Raw genomic sequence first — 21710 nt, 5'->3', positions numbered from 1 at the left:
TCTCTCTCTCTCTCTCTCTCTCTCTCTCTCTCTCTCTCTCTCTCTCTCTCTCTCTGCATTTCTGACTCTTTAGTCTTCATCAGTCAGTCATACCCTTCTGAGATTCGAACCTGGGCTGATTGCATATTAGGCAGTATTTTTACCTCTTGAGCCACAGATTCTCTCTCGCTCTCTGTTAGCTTTCTGCAAGGGGAGATATGAGTCAAATGTTAACTATTTAGATTACCTTGCTAAAATATATATATATATATATATATATATATATATATATATATATATATATATATATATATATATATATATATATATATATATATATATATATATATATATATTCGGCAGAGGTGGGAGAAAAGGGCCATACCTAAATTATCTTTAACTTGCTGAGAAAGAGAGAGAGAAAGAGAGAGACAGAGAGAGAGAGAGAGATTGTGATTAATCTCCTTGGAAGAGAGAGAGAACGCAAATCTTCCGAGCAGAACCAAACTCTGCACAAATCATTTTAACCTTTCTTAAGGCTCAAACACTTTCCTCTTCCCTCCCCCCACCCCACCATGACTTAAGCTGTAGATCATCCTGACAGACATATCCGGGAGGTGGTGCTGATGGAGTGGGGATGGGGAGTTAAGGGTGTAATGAATTCTCTCCCCCCCCCCCCACTTGCCCTCTAGGAAAAAGAAAAAGAGCTTGTTTTTATTTTCCTGCCTTTGGTGTCCGGTCCCCCCCAGGCCTCGTCGCTCAAATCCTTGCCTCGTGATCCCAACCTGACTTGCAGACTTCGGAGTTGCTTTCCCCAAAGGCCGTTTTCTCATGAGCAAAGAACTCTGGAAAGGTCAAAAGGATTCAATTTGCTTTGCCGAAGGAAGCTTTCCCATCTGTCTTGCGGGGGGGGGGGGAGAAGCAGAAGAGGAGGGGCACGTTATCATTCACACTCTTAATGTAACGTGACCTTAAAATGCATCTGCATCGCAGCTGTTATTTTTTGCCTCTCTCTCTCTCTCCCCCCCCCCCCCCGGTCAATTTGGAAAAGGGGCAGGATCAGGCCGGTCTCCGCTCAGCCGTGGAGGCGGGAGGTCTACCATTCCAGCAGCCTGGAAGACTTCATTCCTTCTGCCCCAGCATGCCTTTTTTTTTTTAAACCATCCTTGATCCCTCGTGGTTGACCTGTGACGGGCCACTCTCTTTGAAAACCCGGTTTGGTTTGTCTTGCGGGTTTAAACGCCTAGGGCAGGGGTCAGCAACCTGAAACAGTGAAAGAGCCACTCGGAACCGGTTCCCTCACAAAAGGAAAAACCGGAAGCCGCAAAAAATGTGTGCGCATGCACGTACATGCGCGCATGCGCAGAACAGGGTTTGACTGAAGAGTGGAGCCAAGGCGAGATATGCACCTACCCTGCATATTTGAATTGATTGGTTGAACTTTTTTAGTCCCACTTTTTTTTTTTTTTTTTTTTTTGTGGACTGCACATGGCAGAGGACTGGAAGCCGCAGGAGACGGCTGTAAGAGCCGCATGCTGCTCTGGAGCCACGGGTTGCAGACCTGTGGCCTAGAGAAACTTAACTGCTCTGGTCTTGGAGGGAAACAGGTGCTGGGCCACGGCAAGGAAGAGCGAGTAGCTGTCTCCGAGGCCTCGGTCCATTCAAAAAAAAAATAACAAAAAAACCCCCAACAATTGGCACTGGATTCCAGGGATTACTGGCTCCCAAGGCAAAACTGGAAGGACTTGGTTGACCGTTGCAAACATTCAACAAAGCAATGCCACATAGGAAGAGGAAGGCTGTTGAGGTAGCCTTGAGGGAGGGAGGGAGGGAGGGAGGAAGGAAGGAAGGAAGGAAGGAAGGAAGGAAGGAAGGAAGGAAGGAAGGAAGGAAAAAAGAAGGAAAAAAGAAGGAAAAGTAGGTAGGTAAAACAATCACACGTGGATTCCATTTGTAGAAGAACAGACAAAGGAAATTCTGTTTGTATAAACAAAGACAAAGGGACATTCAGACAAACTTCCAGGCTTCTGTTGTTATACCCTACTACATTAATGTCGCATGGACTTCAGCTCCCGGAATTCCCCCGCCCTCAAGGAATGGTGGAAGTCGAAGTCCACGCATCTTAAAGTTGGTCAGGTTGATGGTCCCCTTCCTGATGTGGCCCACTTTGGTTGGGGGCGACCCACTCCCAGAACACAGCTTTGTGAGTCACCTTTGTTGTTGTTGTTGTTAGCTGCGAAGTCGTGTCCGACCCATCGCGACTCCATGGACAACGTTCCTCCAGGCCTTCCTGTCCTCTACCATCTTCTGGAGTCCATTTAGGCTCATGCCTCCTGCTTCAGTGACTCCATCCAGCCACCTCGTTCTCTGTCGTCCCTTTCTTCTCTTGCCCTCCATCTTTCCCAGCATGAGGCTCTTCTCCAGGGAGTCCTTCCTTCTCATTAGGTGGCCAAAGTATTTGAGTTTTAGCTTCAGGATCTGGCCTTCTAAAGAGCAGTCAGGGTTGATCTCCTCTAGGACTGACCGGTTGGATCGCCTTGCAGTCCAAGGGACTCGCAGGAGTCTTCTCCAGCACCACAGTTCAAAGGCCTCAATTTTTGGGCGCTCAGCCTTTTTTATGGTCCAACTTTCACTGCCATACATTGCAACTGGGAAGACCATAGCCTTGACTATACGAACTGCATTTGACCACTTCTGAGCCACTCCTGAGCGTTTCTCTCCCAGTTATTTGCTTTACTGCAAACTCTTAAAACACCCATGTTTAAATAAAATAAATTCAAACAACGTTTAAAGCACAGAAGTATGATGTACTACGTTTTTATTTTTAATTACACAAGGAAACAGAGGAGAAGTGAGAATCCCTCCGTCCATTTAACTCTTTCTGGAAGACTCTGAAACCGGACGTCTCTGAAACCGGCTGCGTTAACCTGATTTAAACCCTCGGTTGGCATCTTCCAGTAGGCACAAGGGCTGCAAGCTAGACTGAGATGTCAAAAAAAAAGGGGGAGGGGGGAAATCCCAGATGAAGGAAAGGACAAACCCATTCTGCTTGGCTGCCAAGACAACCTCCCCATGAAGTCAGCAAGAGTGGCAGTTAAAAGGGAGGAACATAATGAATTATCTAAAAGAAATTCACCTGGATCCACCTGGTGCACATCTATATTTCCAAGAAAGCAAAAGTCTCTTTTTTTAAAAAAAGGAGAATAGAATTGGCAACACTTCAACCCATCTGAACATACAGGTCGTCCTTAACGGCCACAGTTGAGCCCCAAGCGTCTGAATTTGAATCACAGGATCCTGGTGATGTTGCAACGGTCATAACTGGAAAGCAACTGGAAAAAAATCATTTTTTTTCCAGTGCCGTTGTAACTCTGAACAGTCAATAAATGAACTGCTGTTAAGTGTGTTTTTCTTCGAAGACGATAATGTTACCCATTCAGTTGAGTCCGACTTCTGTGGGCCGAGTCCCCATTTTCCAATCTTGCACTAATTCTTTGAACTGTTGTATACCCGGGCTGGTGTCAGCTTTGATGGTGTCCAGCCACTTTTTTTTTTTTTTTTGGCGGCCTGGTTTCCTTTTAACGGCTGACTCTTCCAGAAAGAGAATTGCTTTTTCCGGTGGATTGCCCCCCCTGCGAGATGGCCAAAGTAAGTGAGAGGCAGTTTGCGTGATTTTGATTCGTTCGATTGATTTGAATTTCTAGCGCCGCCCGTCTCGGCAAATGACACCGGGCAGCTCACGACTTAAAATGTTAGCCAGGGTCGTCTAAGTAGAATAGAGTAGAGCTGGAAGGGACCTTGGAGGTCTTCTAGTCCAGCCCGCTCCTGGAGCAGGAGAACCTATATCATCTCAGACAAGTGACTGTTTAGCCCAGACATGTCAAACACAAGGCCCGGGGGCTGGATCCGGCCCGCGAAGTGGTTCCATGCGGCCCGCGAAGCCATCCTGGAAACAGGGAGGGAACGGCCCCCGCTGCCTTGGCCCTGGCCCAGAGACCCTCAGATCCGTCCCACTCCTGCCCAGGCCCCCATAGGCACCCTTGATGCCAACGATGTAGAGCTGGCCACGCCCACCCAGTATGCCACACCCACTCTAGCCACGCCCACCCAGTAGGCCACACCCACCCGGCCCCCTGAGGGCAACCGCAATGCTGATGCAGCCCTCAATGAAATTGAGTTTGACACCCCTGGTCTAGCCTCTTTTTAGAAATCTCCAGTGATGGAGGGCCCACGACTTCTGGTGGCAAGCCGTTCCACTGGTTAATTGTCCTCACTGTCAGGAAGTTTCTCCTTAGTTCCAAGTTGCTTCTCTCCTTGATTAGTTTTCATCCGTTGCTTCTTGTCCTGCCTGCGGGCGCTTTGCAAAATGGGTCGATCCCCTCTTCTCCACGACAGCCCCTCAAATATTGGAAGACGGCTATCATGTCTCCCCTAGTCCATCTCTTATGTGGCTGCAGTTGAGAGTGGTGGAAAGAAATCTGCAGTGTCAACTCTCAAAATTGCTCTTTCTTCCTGCGGTGTTTTTCACTCGTACTGGTTAATTGTTCTAACTGTCGGGAAATGTCTCCTTAGTTCTAGGTTGCTTCTCTCCTTGGTCAGTTTCCAACCATTGTTTCTCGTCCTTCCCTCTGGTGCTTTGGTGAACAAACTGGCCCCCTCTTCTTTGTGGTAGCCCCTCAGATACTGGAGCACTGCTATCATGTCTCCCCTATTTCTTCTTTTCTTTAGACTGGCCAAACCCAAATCCTGCAGCCTTTCTTTGTATGTTTTAGTCTCCAGGCCTTGGATCATCTTAGTTCCTTCCTGTTTGCTAGCATCGCGTCGAAGCGTTGCTAGGAAGGAAAACTCACCGACCTTTTCGTTTTTGTTCTTCTAGACTTCCAATCCAATTGATGTGGCCAGCAGGCCTAGCACAGTGCACCACACGCTTCTTCAGAAGACACCTGGAGTAAGTGCCGAGTTCGAGTGAACCTCTTTCAGCTCCTCTTAACCTACCAAGGAGGATAATTACTTAACTCCTTTGGGCCTCGATTTGCGACAGAAAAAAAATATACACATATAGGTAGTCCTCGACTTAGCGGCCGCAATCAGGCCCCAAATTTCTGTTGTTAAGGGAGACATTTGCTAAGTGAGTTTCGCCCCATTTTAAGACCTTTCCTGCCAGGCCTGTTAAGCGAATCACTGCAGGTGCCACGGTTGTTAAGTGAATCTGGCCTTCCCATTGGCTTTGCTGGGCAGAACGCCGCAAAAGGGGACCATGTGATCCCAGGACAATGTGACCGTCGTAAATATGAGGCACTTGCCAAGCCTCTGAATTTTGATCCCATGATCACGGGGCTGCTACAGAGATCCTAAGTGTGAAAAAAAATGGTCATAGGTCACTTTTTCCGGTGCTGTGGTAACTTCAAATGGTCACTCAATGGTCACTGTCATACATCGAGGACTTCCTCAACTTACAACAGTTCATTTAGTGAGGGTCCGAAGTTACAACGGCACTGAAAAAAGTGAGGCATGAACATTTGCCAGACTTAACAACCGTTGCGGCCCTCCCCACGATCAACATTCAAACACTTGGCAGCTGGCATGTACTTAAGACGGTTGCTGTGTCCGGGGTCATGTGACCTTCTGACAAGCAAAGTCAATGGAGGAACCACCTTCACTTAGCTATCATGTGGCTAACTTGACAACTGCAGTGATTCACTCAGTTGTTGACAAGAAAGGTCGTAAAATGAGGCAAAATTCACTGGACCGTTGTCTCACTTAGCAACAGAAATGTTGGGCTCCTTTCTGGTCGTAAGTCAAGGACTTCCTGTACTTCTTTTCTTGGCCGGCCCCACCGTTCTTTTTTTGCGGCACAAGTCTCAAAATTAAAAGGTAAAAGTTTCCCCGCACATGCGTGCTAGTCGTTTCTGACTCTAGGGGCCGGTGCTCATCTCCGTTTCAAAGCCGAAGAGCCAGCGCTTGTCCGAGGACGTCTCCGTGGTCATGTGGCCGGCATGACTAGATGCCAAAGGTGCACGGAACGCCGTTACCTTCCCACCGTAGTGGTCTCTATTTTTCTACTTGAATTTTTTTACGTGCTTTCGAACTGCTAGGTTGGCAGAAGCTGGGACGAGTAACAGGCGCTCACTCTGTTACGCGGCACTCGGTATTCAACCCGCCAAACTGCCGACCTTCTGATCGACAAGTTCAGCGTCCTAACCCACTGAGCCACCACGTCCCTGTCTCAAAATTAGGGAAATGTTAATTCTGCCATGAGGAAGAAAAAAAAAAGAAGGGAGGAAAACTAGATTGTTTTAAAGCCGGTCTGAATTCCGAGTTAAGGAACAGACTGGAAGCTTAAAGAGTTCCCTGTTTTCTAAGTCTTGAGGCAATTTAACGCTGAAATAAAGAAGCAGCACTTTTCATGCTGGTTCTCTGATATTTTCCACACCCTGAATTAACATTTCCCTTTTATAGTCCGGGTTACGTGAAATTTTGATTGTTTTTTTTCATGTTTTTCCCTAGGTGGCTGATGCCTATCGGGCTCCTGTACGAGTAAGTAAGGTTTGTCAGGATTTTTTTTTTTTAAAAATCTACTTTTTATTTTTAAAGTTTGGGGGGGGGGTGGAATGACATGGATAAAGATGGTTCGTAATGCTTCTCTTAAAAGAATGCCCCAGTCTGATCTTCTAGGACAGGGGTAGGCAACCTTGGCTCTTTTATGACTCGTGGACTTCAACTCCCAGAATTCCTGAGCCAGCATGGCTCAGCTTGGAAACCTCTCCCTTTCCCCTCAGCGTGGCTGACTCAGGAATTCTGGGAGTTGAAGTCCACGAGTCATAAAAGAGCCAAGGTGGCCTACCCCTGTCCTAGGAAATCGAAACTTCAACGATTTGATTGAAGTGAAAAGGCACTTTTACTAAGAGAGGCTAAATGCAGTCGAGTCGGGCCAAATCTGACTCCTTGGTCCTAACCCCTTGGTCCCCTTCCAGCCCTCTCCCCATAGCGCGTTCCTGTGTGCCCAATCTGGCACCGTCAAGAAATTTTGGGAAGTGCTGAGGTGTTTGGGCTGGTGAAATCCCATTGTCAGAGGAAGCGGCCTTGAAGACGCGGGCATGGATCAGATTCCAAAATGCTCTGTTCTTCCTCAACCGTCAGTCCCCCCCTCCCAATTTCCCATCATAAAATGTACACAGCTTTATTACCCATTTGTTCCCCATATCGATGGCAGGGCGCCAGCAAGGCGCCAAGCCGAAGGGGATGGACCTGACAGTGGGTGAGATTATAGATTGCAGCAGGCACAGTGTCTAGCTAACCACATTTCACTAAAAGAGTCGTCGTACGTTGAGGACTCCTTATGCACATTAGGGCAGCCTTGAAATCAAATCAAAATAATTACAGTTTGTTTAGTGACCATTTGAAGTTAGAACCGCACTGAAAAAAGGATGACTTACGACCGATTTTCGCACTTAACAACCATTGCAGCATCCCTGTGATCAAAAGTCAGGCCCTTGGCATTTAACTCATATTTATGACGGTGGCCGTGTCCCGAGATCAGATGGTCCCCTTTTGTGAGCTTCTGATGAGCAAAGTCAGTGAGGGAGCCAGATTCACTTCCCCAATTTACGACCTTTCTGGCTAGAGTTGTTACGTGAATCACTGCCACCGTTAAATGAGTAATACAGTCACTAAGTGAACCTGACTTCCCCATTGACTTTGCTTGTCAGAAGGTCACAAAAGGGGAGTACGTGACCTTCCCGGGACCCTGCCACCGTCATGAATATGAGTTAACTGCCAACTCACTGAAGAAACGTCTCATTTAGTAACAGAAACTGTTGCCCATTCTAGTTGTAAGTCGAGCACTGCCTGTACTCAGTTGCACAAAGGAGCTAGCAGTTGACACCGCCACTGCTTAAAATTAAATCCCAGTCCTTGTCTTATTACAGAAGCCTGGAAAATGGTGTGCGGTCCACGTGCAGATTGCTTGGCAGATCTACCATCACCAACAGAAGATCAAGGTAATCGAGGATATTCATTTAGGATCCAGCGTTTCTCTCTTCCGGCTTTGGGGCTGACATTCCCCTTGTCACTGCCCCTGATTTGCTAAGACGCCCATTTCTCACCCGGTTGCTTCCCTTTGTAAAGCGTGGAATTATAACTAAGCCTTTCTATCTTTGAAGATCTTATCTCAGCTATCTGAAATGGCTGTTGTGTTTCTCTGGGGCCGGGCTTCCGAGTAGCAAAACCAACCCAAGCTTTAACAACGCAAGCCCAGAAGAGAAGATCAGAATGCAAAATAACACAGTTGGAACGGACCTTGGAGGTCTTCTAGTCCAACCCAGTGCTCAAGCAGGAGACTCTGTATGTCATTCTGGAGGGAAGCCTGGTGGCCCATTGGTTAGAATACAGTATATTGCAGGCAAACTCTGCCCACAGCCTGGAGTTCGATCCTGATGGGTTCAAGGTTGACTCAGCCTTCCATCCTTCCAAAGTCCGTAAAATGAGGACCCAGATTGTTGGGGGGGGCAATATATTGACATTTATAAACTTCTCAGAGAGTGCTGTCAGCTACATATAAGTCTAAGTGCTATTGCTATTCCAGACAAATGGCTGTCCAGTCTCTTCTTGAAAACTTCCAGTGATGGACCAGCCAGAAGAACAGGGAGTAAACTGTTCCTCTGATTAATTGTTCTCATTTGTAGGTGATTTCTCCTCAATTCTAGGTTGTATCTCTGTTTAATGATCTGTCATTTCTTGTCCTGCCCTTGGGACAGGAGAAGAGGGGGTTGACCTCATCCCTTCTCCTTTGTGACTGCCCCTCAAATATTAGAAGACGCTTGGACGTCTTCTGTGGTAGAACTACAGGTTGGAGAACATGCAGAGTAAAGCAGAGAGAAGACTTAGTGATAGTAGCCTCTCCTTTCTGTGGTGGGGGGAGAAACTCTGAGAAACAAAAGCACATCCGCCAGCGTAAATGGCAGAATTCAGAATTGTAGCCCCCGACCACAGAAGTCAACACCCTAACACCTTGTGGCTGCTTGTTGACTGTATAGAAGTCGCTTGGTAAATGGGTTGGACAACGCCCAGATGTTTTGTGAAGATGGTGGTTGCAGAAGTACAGCTTGAGTAGGAGAGGTCAACAGTCAAGGAAGTCACTGCGACACCCTCCTCCCTATTGTGATCAACCACAGTCCCTTTGTGTTTTGTTCAGTGCTTCATTCCCCATCATTGACTGCTCTAGTTGAGTCACTAACAAGGGGTGGGGAGGGGAGAGAAGAAGAAAAAAAAATTGGTCCGGTCTACTAGGTATTGAATCATGGCAGGTTCTCCTCTGATTTTCATGGAACTTGGCTTCCCGTATGAAGAGTTTGCAGAGTGATCCTGTGACCTATGAAGAGGTTTGAGGAGCAGGTCTACTCTTTTTGTAGGCAGAAGGAAAAACTGACATGGCTCAATTTGGCTTTTGAACAAGTTTCCCTCTTACAAAAGTGTCGGCACCAATTTTGCCGGTGGGTTTTCAACCCACTGGGCAAACATGGGAGAGGTTGTAACCAACGCGTACGTCAACCCAAGCCAAGAAAATGGAAACGGATCACGAAGGCTTCTGCCTTTTCTTTTCTTTCGACAGCAAATGCAGCTGGATCCCCACAAGCTGGAAATCGGCGGAAAACTTGACCTCTTCAGCAGACCGCCGGCCCCCGGAGTCTTTCCTGGTTTCCATTATTCGCAAGATCTGGCCCGACCCCTTTTCTCCAGCACAGGTGAGGAAAATCAATGTTGATGCACACGTGCCGCCTCTGTTGCAAATTTTTTTTTTTAAAAAAAGTGCCCTAGATCCTTTGAGAAAACAAATACGGGATCGTTAATGAGTTTGGCAGGTGTGTTCCCGATGCTTCAAAATACCTTCTCAGAATCAAATCCGAAGCCCCGTGTGGCTTATAAATTATTCCTCTCCATCTGTGAATACCCAAAGATGCACTGGGCAGTAAATCTCAATAAAGTTGGCTACAGGCAGAGAAGAGGTGGAACAAACGTGGCGTGACTCGACGGAGGGAAGCATAAATCTGGATTTCCAGCATCCCAGGCTTCATCCTGTCCTTGCTGAGCGAGAAGACAGTCACTGAGAAACACGGCTTCTCCAGGCGGGTTACGTTACCACCAAAAACATACGTTATCCCCGGTTCTCTTGTCCCTGGGATGGATGTACAGCCGTAAGCAAACGTTGGGTTTAATAGCTTTCTGACAACCCACGGCTACGTTCCTGGTTTTCCTATTGAGGAGGCCTCCTCTTCTTTCCTCCTATTTATGATTATCAGCCCGGGGTCATCAAGTTGGAAAGACGTCCCTTCTGAAGAAATCACCCATTTGTTCATGCACCTTCGGATATCCTAAAGGATTTATGGCATGACAGCCTCCATCCGTCTCAAGGAAGACCTGCGCGTTGCAAAGTACATCGATAACAATGGGTGCCATTCTCCAGGGCTGCTTCCAACACACACACATACACAGAGAGAGAGACACACACCATGATTTCTTTTTTGAGTTGTTCAGAACCAGTTCTCATTTGTCTTCGTCTTCTGATGGCGAGAAGACCACGCCGGAGCAAGTCCCAAGGGCAGCCTGGCCCTTTCTCCAGCCTTCTCAAAATACTTTCAGAATCTCAGCAAGGGTTTTCAAGATGGAGGGAGGGAGTGAAATAAGGCCAGATAAGGGTCCTTGGGCAGGGTGAAGGGAAGCTGCCAAGGGAGCGTTCAGATAAGAGAATGCATAGCCCGCAGTTGGGTCATGGGTGGGGCAAAACACTCCAGAGGGAACCCCTCTAGTTTCTCATCCTCTAAAGCAAACAGCTGTAATGATACGTGGGACAAACCTTGGGAGACAGACTGAACAGATGCTGCCTAGAGAACGGTCAGATAAGAGACAGCATAGCCCAGAGCTGAACAGTGGGTGGAGACAGACACTAAGAAAAGACCCTACCTAGTTTCTCAGGCTGTATAGGAGGGGGCTGTAATAGTATATGAGAAAGACCTTGCAAGAAGGAGGGAAGAAGTGCTGCCTATAGAATAATCCTATAAGGGACAGCCTATCCCAGAGCTGCATAATGGGTGGGGCAGGAGACTTGGGAGGAGCTGTCTCTAGTTTCCCATCCTGCAAAGGAGACAGCTGTAATGGCATGTGAGAAAGACCTAGGGAGACGCTGCCTCGGGAATGGTCAGATAAGAGACAGCCTAGGCCAGAGCTGAACAATGGGTGGAGAAAGACGCTCAGAAGGGACCCTCCTCGTTTTCTCAGGCTGTAAAAGAGGGGGTTGTAATGCTTGTGAGAAAGACCTTGGGAGATGGAAGAGATGCCGCCTGTGGAACGGTCAGATAAGAGCTAGCTTAGAAGAGCTAGCTAAGAAGCTCAGGAGGGACCTTCCCTAAGTTACCAGGCTGTAAATGCGAGTCTCGGATGCTGTTGCAAGCTTATTTTGGGATTGTGGTTGTTGTTGCAGGGTCTGCTCACCCAAACTCCACTCCATTCGGAACCTCGCCTCATCATAGCAGCTTCCTGCCCACCAGCCACTTGGCAGGTAGGTGTAAGTAAACCTTATTCTTCTGATTTACCAGTCCTTGGATATAAGCCTTGGCTTCTCCTGCATCAGAGCCCTGGTGGCCCAGTGGTTGGAAGGCGGTATTGCAGGCTAACTCTGCCGACTGCCAGCAGTTCGGCTCAAGGTTGACTCAGCCTTTCCATCCTTGTGAGGTTGGTAAAATGAGGGGCCAGATTGTTGAGGGACAACAGGCTGACTCTGTAAACCTCTTAGAGAGGGCTGTAAAGCACTGTGAAGCGGTATATAAGTCTAAGCGCTATTGCTATTGCGATCAGGACCTAGGAAGGAAAAGGAAGACTGGTGTGTAGAAAGCGTTGATAATTTTATCTACTGGAAGAGCAATTGCTACGTAACATCCCTGGCGTGGAAAATACGGTTATAGATCAGGTGTAGAATAGAACAGAATCCGAAGAAAATTACCCTCTTAAGCTTGCGGGGGGGGGGAACCTTCCTTCTAAATGAAGCCAATTTATTTGCCATTGGAAAAAGCAGTATCTGAAAACCTCGATCATGTTTCTGAAGCAACGTTTGAGTTCTCCCAAGAGGGAGCCCCCGATTTGAAGAGGCTACGTCCCAACTTTCAACCAAGTCACCCATCCCTTTTGTAGATCACACCTTCTGCTTTAAACTGTGCTTGGCTTCTTTGGGTGGGCCATTTGGGGCCAATGGTAAATCTTCAACTATCTTCGTTAGGACAGGTGGAGGACAAAATAATTAATCCACAATCCAGAAACGTTTAAGGCAAGTCGTTGATGCAGTTTCAACCCAGCTGGCCGTTTAGCCAGAAGTAGATCGGGAGTCTCTGTGACATAATTGACAGGCTTTCATCAGGAGCGCCCTAACCATCTGGATTGGCTTTAAATTAAGCTTAGGAGAGTCATCCTTCTGGCCTAATTAAATTATTAATCGGTCTATTCCCGGAGAGAACCCGGCCTTCATTTTCACAAGCTCCAATTTGTTATTTTGAGCCGGTCAAGCAAGGCTGCGCTCATGAGCAAGAATTTGAGCTTCAGCCGTGACTCCCCATCGCGCACCTGTGTGTGTCTGGTTTGTGCTGCCGAAACAAGTCGAATTTTGCTCTTTGGGAGTAGATTCTGAGCACCCAAATGCCGATAAAACTTAAAAATGATAAGAGAAGAGGTAGACGCTACAAGGATCTGAATTTAAATTCAAGAACGTGGTTTCAAGGTGATGCCACTTGTCCTTTGCCACCCGCAAATGTCATTTCTAGATTCGGTCCAATTCTTGCTCCTGGAGCCCACAACATGTAATTTAATCAAGACAACCAAGAAGGGGGCTGGGGAGAGAGAAGAAATAGTTTAGTGACCATTCAAAGCTACAGCAGCACTGGAAAAAGTGACTTAGGACCGGTTTTCACACCAACGACCATGGTCATGTGATCAGAATTCAGACGCTTGGCGACTGACTCATATGCATGACGGTTGCAGTATCCTGGGGGGGGTCACGTGCCCCCTCCCCCTTTTGCGCCAACCTCAGTGGAGAAGCCGGATTCACTTCACATCCGCTTTGCTGGCTTCACAGCGGCAGCGATTCGCTTCACAGCGGTGTCGGGAAAGGTCGTAAAACGGGGCAGAAGTCACCTAGCAACCGTTCTCGTTTAACAGGAGAAATTTCGGGCCCAGCTGTGATTGTTGAGGGCGCCGCGCCTCTCAAATGTCCTGATTGTGCCTTCCTGAGTTTTCTGATCATGAGGTCTTCTCCTCCTGGTGGGTCCTCCATAACACGTCCCACCACAAACCAGTTTTCCAGCTTCTTGTTTTGCTCTCCCAAATCTCAGCTGCTCAGATTTTGGTTTAGTGGCTGCCTTTAGTCATCCCGGCCTCGAACATTTGCTTTCCTCTTGGCAGGCTTAACTCCAGCACCTGTTTCCATGTTAGCAAGCCCTCCGATCCACTCTCCGTTTTCAACCCGTTGAGAATGTTCTGCGCACAGGGCCCACAGGGAGAAGGATTAGCTGACAAGTCTGGCCTAATCCCACTTGGATTCAAACCATGAACAAAGCAACAAACAAGGGGGCGGGTAGAAAAAAAAAGGGGGTAGATTTAGTCTTCCAGCATTCTTGGCTAAATGCCGGCTAAAACCCTGTTTGCCTTTCCAGATCCGTTTAGCAGGTCAAGCACCTTCAGCGGCCTTGGAAATTTAAGCAGCAATGCCTTTGGAGGATTAGGCAGTCATACTTTGAGTAAGTACGGATGGGTTCCTGCAGACTAGCCTCTTTCCCTGAGAAGACCCATGTTCCTCTCAAAAGCAACCGGTGGCCACTTGTTTGAAGCAAGGCAAGCTTCTCAGAACATTCCCCCAAACAAAGGACTGAGGCTACAAATATTCCGAGTTTTCGTAGGGGACTTTCCATAATTGATGTCCCAGATCCACCAGGAGTGGTGACTTCAGCTCACCTTCCATAGAAAAAGGGGAGCCCAACGAAATCTCTCCCTCCCCTTTAAGCATCCTTTGGGGGGGGGTGTCTCACGTCCAAGGTTTGAGGAAGTAGCTTCAGTGGTTCTTCAGGATCTACCACTTTGCGGGAAGAAGCAAGTTCAATTGCCTTTTGGAAGAAGCGCCTTTGGGACACTTAAGACCTGGATGTCCCAAAGGTGCTTTTTTTCAAGAGGCAACTGGACTTCCTTGTTTTTTCTTGGAAGAGGTTTCACTTCTCACCCAAGAAGCTTCTTCAGTTCGTGAACGGAATCAGTTCTCATCCAAGAATTTGAAGGAGCTTCCTGGATGAGAAGCGAAATCTCTTCCAAGAAAAACAAGCAAGTCTACTTGCCTCTTGAAAAAACACCTTTGGGACAACCATGATCTGGAAGATTGAGAATCTCCATAGACACATTAGGCAGATGGCCATAGCACCCATTGAATGGCATCACTGTTGAGGTAAGAGAACATAAGACGTTGCCTTGGGACAGGGTCTACCTTAGGGACTGTCTACTCCCAGTCATTTCTACCTATCCAGTCTGGTCCAGTAGGATGGACATATTCCATTCCCATCAGCCAAGGCATGTTGGCTGGTGGGTACCAGGAAGTGTGTCTCTTCTGAGACATAGACGGCGCTCTGGAACATCCTTCCTCTTGAGATTAGGATGGCCCCAACCCTGTTTGGCCTTTTGGAAGGTTTTTGAAGACCTGTTTTATGTGCCCAGGCCTGGAGTCCCCAATACATGAATGTTCCCATTACATGGTGACGATGAGACCAATAGATTGTAATATTTCTTGGCTGCTGTTTGTATTTAATTTCTTTGTGTGTCATGTTCTCACTGTTTTTATTATTGATCGCTGCCTGGACTCATTGGTTTGAGATAGGCAGCTATACAAATTTGAATGAATGAATGAATGAATGAATGAATGAATGAATGAATGAATGAATAAGAAAGAAAGAAAGAAAGATAGATAGATAGATAGATAGATAGATAGATAGATAGATAGATAGATAGATAGATAGATAGATAGATATGGATGGGTGGGTGGATGGATAGATGGATAGATAGATAGATAGATAGATAGATAGATGATAGATAGATAGATATGGATGGGTGGATAGATGGAAAGAAGATAGATGGAAGATAGATAGATAGATAGATAGATAGATAGATAGATAGATAGATAGATAGGGGTGGATAGATAGAAAGAAGATAGACAGACAGACAACAGAATAATAGAGTTAGAAGGAACCTTGGGAGGTCTTCTAATTCAACACCCACCCCCCGCCCCGTGCGTCTGTGCGTGTCTGAAGTACAAGCAAAGAACCTGCATGTTATGACTATTTTCAAGCAATCATAGAATTGCAAGCACATCAGATTTAATCAATTCTGTGGTTTTGGTCAAGGCAACCGTCTCTCGATTCCATTTCGGAGGTGGGGGGAGGGGGAGAAACTGGAGGATCCCCCACGATATTTTGGACTGTCCTTGCCGTTGACCACGTTGAGCTGCCGAGACCCCCTTCCTTCACCAGATTGAGCTTTCTGAAAAGAAGACCCGCTTGGGGGCAGATTGATAAGGAAGGGGGCTGATAGCTGGAGGACATCTCATCGCCCAGCAGAGGCCTGCAGCCAGGATCCAGTGATCTCAAGATAGAAGCGTGAACGTAGAAAATCTTGAACTCTCCTCTCTCATCGATTCCAACATAACCTATGCAAGCACGTGCACAACGTGCGACGTGGGATGGGCAGAACACGCCAGGGAACACTGGAACGTTCTGTTTGTCCTTCAGACCAGGCTTGTTGTGTCCTGGCTGATTGGAAAGGTGTGGTGTCCCAGCCATCCTTCTTATTCCCGGGTGGTCCACACGCTCCTTGGGAAATAACTGCGTGTCCTGATGGTTGTCTCCAGGAAAGAATAGCTAAACATAGACTGGCAGTCTTGAATTCCACCCTTGCACACAAGTAGGGGCTGTTGCAGCGTCCTTGCGCCTTCCAAAAATAGCCTGGGGCTCATTAGCATCATGAGGTGTTACGAGGGTTTCCTTAAGTAGGCCCAGCTTTTTGGAGAGAAGGTCTGCTGGGTTGAGACTCAAAAACTCTAGGAAAAGAGGTCCCTTGAACCTTCCTGGAAGGAAACTTAGTGCGACCAAAGAGACATCGGAGCACACGTTGCAATTTTATTTTATTTTTTTGAGATCGGAACACACTGTCTTGGTCTTTCAAGGATTGTGCCTTTGTGTGCAGTCATTGATGCAGACAATATCTATAATTTTCAAAAGCATCTAGTTTATTGTGTAGGCCCAGAAAGAAAAGGGAGAAAAAAAAACAACAGAGCACATGCCACAAAGCTATCATCTGTCTGTTCTTGGAGGTACTGTCACGAATAAAAAAAGACGTCGAGTAGATTATGTTCTCCTTCAAGGAAGCTACATCACTTTCCTCAACGTCTTGAGATGCAGTGAGACAGGAAAAGTCCCCAAATTGTTCAATGGCCAGTTCAGTGCCCTGTTCCTGTTAGGGATTTGGGAACGGCATTCCCAACACATCTAGGGGACGCCAAGCTCAGTGGCCAACAGAATTATGAGTACCGATAACAGTCTTTGTGGGACGCGGTGGCTCAGTGGGTTAGGAAGCTGAGCTTCTCGATCAGAAGGTCGGCAGTTTGGCGGGTCGAATCCCGAGGGCCGCGTAACAGAGTGAGCGCCTGTTACTCGTCCCAGCTTCTGCCAACCTAGCAGTTCGAAAGCACGTGAAAACGCAAGTAGAAAAATAGGGACCACTACGGTGGGAAGGTAACAGCGTTCTGTGCGCCTTTGGCGTCTAGTCATGCCGGCCACAGGACCACGGAGATGTCCTCGTACAAATGCTGGCTCTTCGGCTTTGAAACGGAGATGAGCACCAGCCCCTAGAGTTGGAAACGACTAGCACGCATGTGCGGGGGAACCTTTACCTTTAACAGTCTTCGTAGCTCAGGGTTCAACTGTGGGGTCCTTGGGGGTCTCTGAGCTTGGTGGTCTTCTTGCAGACGTTTCGTGACCCAATTAGGTAACGTCCTCAGTGCTAGAAGGGTGTGGAAGAGAGAGCAAACCCCACTCCCTTGTAGCACAGATGACGCTACCTAACTGGGTCATGAAACGTCTGCAAGAACACCACCAAGCTCGGAGAGCGCCCCACAGAATTCTGCGTTGCTGACTGAACCGGGGAGAGATGTCCCTTGCAGATCCGAATGATTATTCTTCTGCTCAGCCTACTCCTGCCTCAGTCAAAGATCTCAATCACCGCTTTATCTGGCAGGTAGCCGATCCTTTCGTAAATGAGTTGCCTTCTGACAATAAGCGTCAGTGGGGAGAGTCACAATAGGTCCAGTTTAGCTCTGGATGTCACAGCAGGGTGCAGCGTGATTTCGGGATTCACCTGGGATCTTTTAGACCAAAGGAGGCCTCATTACCTCCAAGTAGTTATTCAGATTTCAAGGGTTTTTCTTTGCCTGCAGAGACTCTCCGTGGCTCCTTTTTCAGCCCACAGAGCTGGGGTCTCGTTCCTCCCCCTCCCATTTCTCTCTCTTTTTTTTTTCCCCCAAGACCTAAAAAAAAAAAAAGATAAATGTGCTTTAAAATAATTGTCCTGCCTTTCTTTCTTTCTTTCTTTCTTTCTTTCTTTCTTTCTTTCTTTCTTTCTTTCTTTATTTATTTATTTATTTATTTATTTATTTAATTCGCCCGCTCTCTCCGCTTCTCAGGTCACAGCAGCCTCTTTGCTCACAAAGACGGACCGGCAGTCCAGGGCTTCAGCAGCCCCCACGAGCCCTGGAACCGGCTGCATCGCACGCCGCCCTCTTTTCCCACGCCGCCTCAGTGGCCCAAGCCGGGGGACTCGGAGCGGAGTTCGTCCGTGACGAATCACGACAGGGACCGAGACGCTGAGAAGAGGGATCTTTCCTCGAGTAAAGAAGAGAGAGAGAAGGAGAGGTGAGAGAGGAGGGGCGGGGGGGGCGTCCTGCTGAAAAAGCCCCGGTGCTTCTTGGGCGTTTGCGAGACTGGACCGGTGTACGTGGTTTGGGGGGGGAGTTCAAGGTGTTGTGGGAACTCACCCAGTACCCACCTACTTCCTTGCTTGCCTCCTTCCTTCCTTCCTTCCTTCCCATTCTCCTTCCTTCCCTCGCATTCTTCTCTCTCCCTTCCTTCCTCCATCTCTGTTCACCTTCCTTCCTTCTCTTTTCTCTCTTCCTCCCTCCCTCCCTTTCTTCTACTCTCTTCATCTTCCTTCTTCTCTCCTCTCTTCTTCCTCTCTTTTCTCTCCACCTTCCTCTTCTCCTCTTTTCTCCTCGTTCCGCTCCCTCCCTCCCTCTCTTTTTTTTTCATGCTGTCCATCTCACTACCAAAGCAACTTAGCCTGGGGTGTGAATCCACCCACCACAGTAACGTTAATAATAATAATAATAATAATAATAATAATAATAATAATAATAATAATAATAACAACAACAACAACAACAACAACAACAATAATGATGATAATAATTAATAAATAATAATAATTTAATTTAATTTTTTTAATTTAATTTTAATCCCATTTATATCCCGCCCTTCTCCGAAGACTCAGGGCGTCTTACAATTTAAGCACAAATCAATAATAATAATAATAATAATAATAATAATAATAATAATAATAATAATAATAATAATAATATGTCACTTTAAGTGAAACCTTTTGGTCACACACGGTATATACATACTTCATAGATGTATGCAATTCGTAAACCCAGTTTTACCAATGCTGCTGATTTATAATGCAAAATGGCTACATGTGACACTAACAGACTCAAATCTCTCTCCCTCCAGGGATCTCCTGGATAAAAGTCGGCATTCGAACCGGTCCTCGCCCGCTTCCGCACCCGTGACTCACCAGATCAGCAACCTCATCCGTAGCAACAGCCAGGCCGCAAGCGATTCTCCCCGGCAAGTTGCTCTCCTAGACCGAGACAGATCGAAAGATCTGGAGAGAGAGATTCCTGACCGGCTCAGAGATCTTCCTCCGGTGGCAGAGCAGAAGATCAAAGAAAGCCGCTCCCCCGTGAAGGAACCTCCAAGCCATGAAAAGAGATCTCTGGAGGACAACGCCAAGCCTGTCATCCAGTCGGTCTCTCCGTACAGCAAACCTGCCTTGAGCGAAAGCTTGAAACTCAGCAACCTGATGAACAAGGACGTGGAGAGAAAGCCGGAGCTTCTGACGGACCTCCAGAAGATCAAGAATGACATCAAGGTCAAAGAAGAGCGTAAAGAGGAAAGCGACGTCTTGGTTGTGAGTTCGGAATCTTCGCAGCATCCGAGAGGCGCCGAGCACCCCCCGCCCCCTTCTTTGCACGGGTTACCCCTGCCCCACACCATGGCAGCCACCATGCCCCTCTCCATGGGCAGCGTCCATCAGATGAACACCATGAACGTTTTGGAACGTAGCCGCATGATGACCCCGCTAATGAGCATGAACTCGCTCGCGGGCCGGGAGAGACTACCCCACCCGGGCTTCTCCTGGGACCCTATGAGGGACCCCTTGCGCGACGCCTACCGGAGCTTAGATCTCCACCGCCGGATGGACTTCCAGCTCCGAGCAGATCCCCTCCATAGGTTTCCCGCCACCTCGGGATTTTACGACCATGAGCGCTCCTACCGGGACCGCGAGCCCCACGACTACAACCACGAGAACTTTCTGGAAGCCCGCCGGGAACAGGAGCGGCTCCGGCAGGCGGAAGAGAGAGAGAGGTTGCACTTACGGGAAGAACTGGAGCGTGCCAGGATGCACCACTTGCACACGTCCCCCATCGAGAGCCACCTGGCCCACATGCCTTCCTTCATGTCTCACCTCAGCGGCATGCATTACCCCAGACTCAGCCCTTCGGCCGCCATGCACAACGGGATTTTGAACAGGAACCCACCCACCGCCGCGCTCAGCGCCCCGCCCCCATTGGTCCCAGCTAGCAGTACGAGACCCTCCTCCCCCCGTCGGACTACGCCACTCACGAACCCGGAATCCCGGGATTATTCCCCTTCTAAAAATCCCAAAGAAGTCGAAGCACGATAATTCCTGCCCCCCCACCCCCCACCCGCAGGACGAATTATTATTATTATTATTTTTCAAACTCGCCTGTAAAATACAGGAGGCCGGTGTGTGTGTGTGTGTGGGGAAGCGCCCATCCCCCCCACACCCATATTTTTGGGGGGTTTTTTTTGTTTGTTTTTAAAATGCACTGCTGTAAACTTTTTTTTTATTTTTACAACTGTAAAATTTGTAGAAATGAAGCACAGTTGCAAAAGCGATGGAGGGGGAGGGGACCGGGGGAGGCGCGGAAACGGGCATCCGAGGTGAAAAACCTTCCGACTGCACGGTTGCTGGGAGAGAAAAAAAAGGAAAGTTTAATATATAGGTCTTGATTTTTGGGGGGGGGGTCTTGTTTCCTGGTTTTATTTTGCTCCCCCTTTGCTTCCGTGCCGAGTTAAACTATTATCAGGTTTGTGTGTGTATGTATACATATACATATATGTGTGTGTGTGTGTATGTATATATGTACACACACACACACACATATATATATATATATATATTGCCCCAAATGCCAGGAACATTTTTAATGAATGTATTTTTTTTTAATTTTGTGCTTTTTTGTTCACACACACACAAAAAAAAAAAGAAAAGAAAAAGAAGGTTTTGTTTCTAGTTTAAATTTTGTGGCCTCAGATCCTTAAAAGTAAAAAAACAACAACAACAAAATTCAGGGTTTCTTAAAAGTATTATTTATGGAGATAACTGTAGTTTCATACAGTCCACTGTGAGGTTCCTGAATCGAGGCCACCGGTTTTTCTCTGGTACTTTGAAATTGAAGTTACAGATATATATTAAAAAAAAATTAATAATAATAATTAATAATAATGTACAAAAACTGTTTGTTTTTTGCCTTATCTTATGGAGAAAATTAGATTTTTTTTTGACTTCTTGTTTTAAAAAACAGCAACAAAAGAAAGCAACATGTAAATATTCTGTTAATATAAATGTACACCAATATTGAATTCTTAACATAGGTAGACTTTATAAAAAAAAACGGTTTCTAGAACCACTCTCTGGTTATTGGCTAACGTTATTCCAACTCAATCCTCTCCAGTGTCTCTCGGGGAAGAGAAAAAAAAAAAAGAATTACTGATACAAATGCAAGGTTACATCTTCAAGGCGTGGGAAAGTGAAGTTTGCTGGATGTTTACCTATGGTGGCTTGCCCTGTTAATCTTGGTTGGGGTGTGGTTTCCTTGATGATGATTCTACCTTTCTGGATCACGTAGCTGGTGCTGTTTGTCACTTATCTGGGTGCTACTGAGAAGGATATGGTTGCCTCCTTCCTCGATGTATGTCAACTCTTCCAAGGAGACCTGGCTAGGAAATTACGAATGAGGTGCTCTCTGAGCTTAGTTGGTTTTTTGGCAGACGTTTCATTACCCAACTAGGTAACATCATCAGTGTTAGAAGTGAGTGGAATTTATGGAGAGGAGGAGGGAGGGAAGGAAGGAAGGAAGGAAGGAAGGAAGGAAGGAAGGAAGGAAGGAAGGAAGGAAGGACTATGGGGTCCTTGGTGCTCTGAGTTTGCTTGTTTTCTTGCAGACGTTTTTGTTACCCAAGTAGGTAACATCATCAGTGCTAGAAGGGAGTGAGGTTTGCAAAGATGGGGAGGAG

General features: G+C 47.2%; 1 protein-coding gene across 1 annotated transcript in view; it reads left to right on the top strand.

Moving 5' to 3' along the window:
* The window catches only part of FBRSL1 (fibrosin like 1), a 504421-nt gene extending 483318 nt beyond the window's left edge, over window positions 1–21103 (top strand). The window contains 8 exon segments of the mRNA XM_083373413.1: window positions 4856–4927; window positions 6487–6525; window positions 7908–7979; window positions 9590–9722; window positions 11456–11539; window positions 13674–13757; window positions 17735–17963; window positions 18837–21103. Coding sequence (XP_083229539.1) covers window positions 4856–4927; window positions 6487–6525; window positions 7908–7979; window positions 9590–9722; window positions 11456–11539; window positions 13674–13757; window positions 17735–17963; window positions 18837–20073 — 1950 coding nt within the window. The 3' untranslated portion in view covers window positions 20074–21103.
* Window positions 21104–21710: the final 607 nt, after the last annotated feature.

The sequence above is a fragment of the Vipera ursinii genome (assembly GCF_947247035.1).
Source record: "Vipera ursinii genome assembly, chromosome: 14".
Lineage (NCBI taxonomy): Eukaryota > Metazoa > Chordata > Lepidosauria > Squamata > Viperidae > Vipera > Vipera ursinii.
The sequence above is the reverse complement of the archived record's forward strand: the minus strand, read 5'-3'. Positions and strand labels throughout refer to the sequence as shown.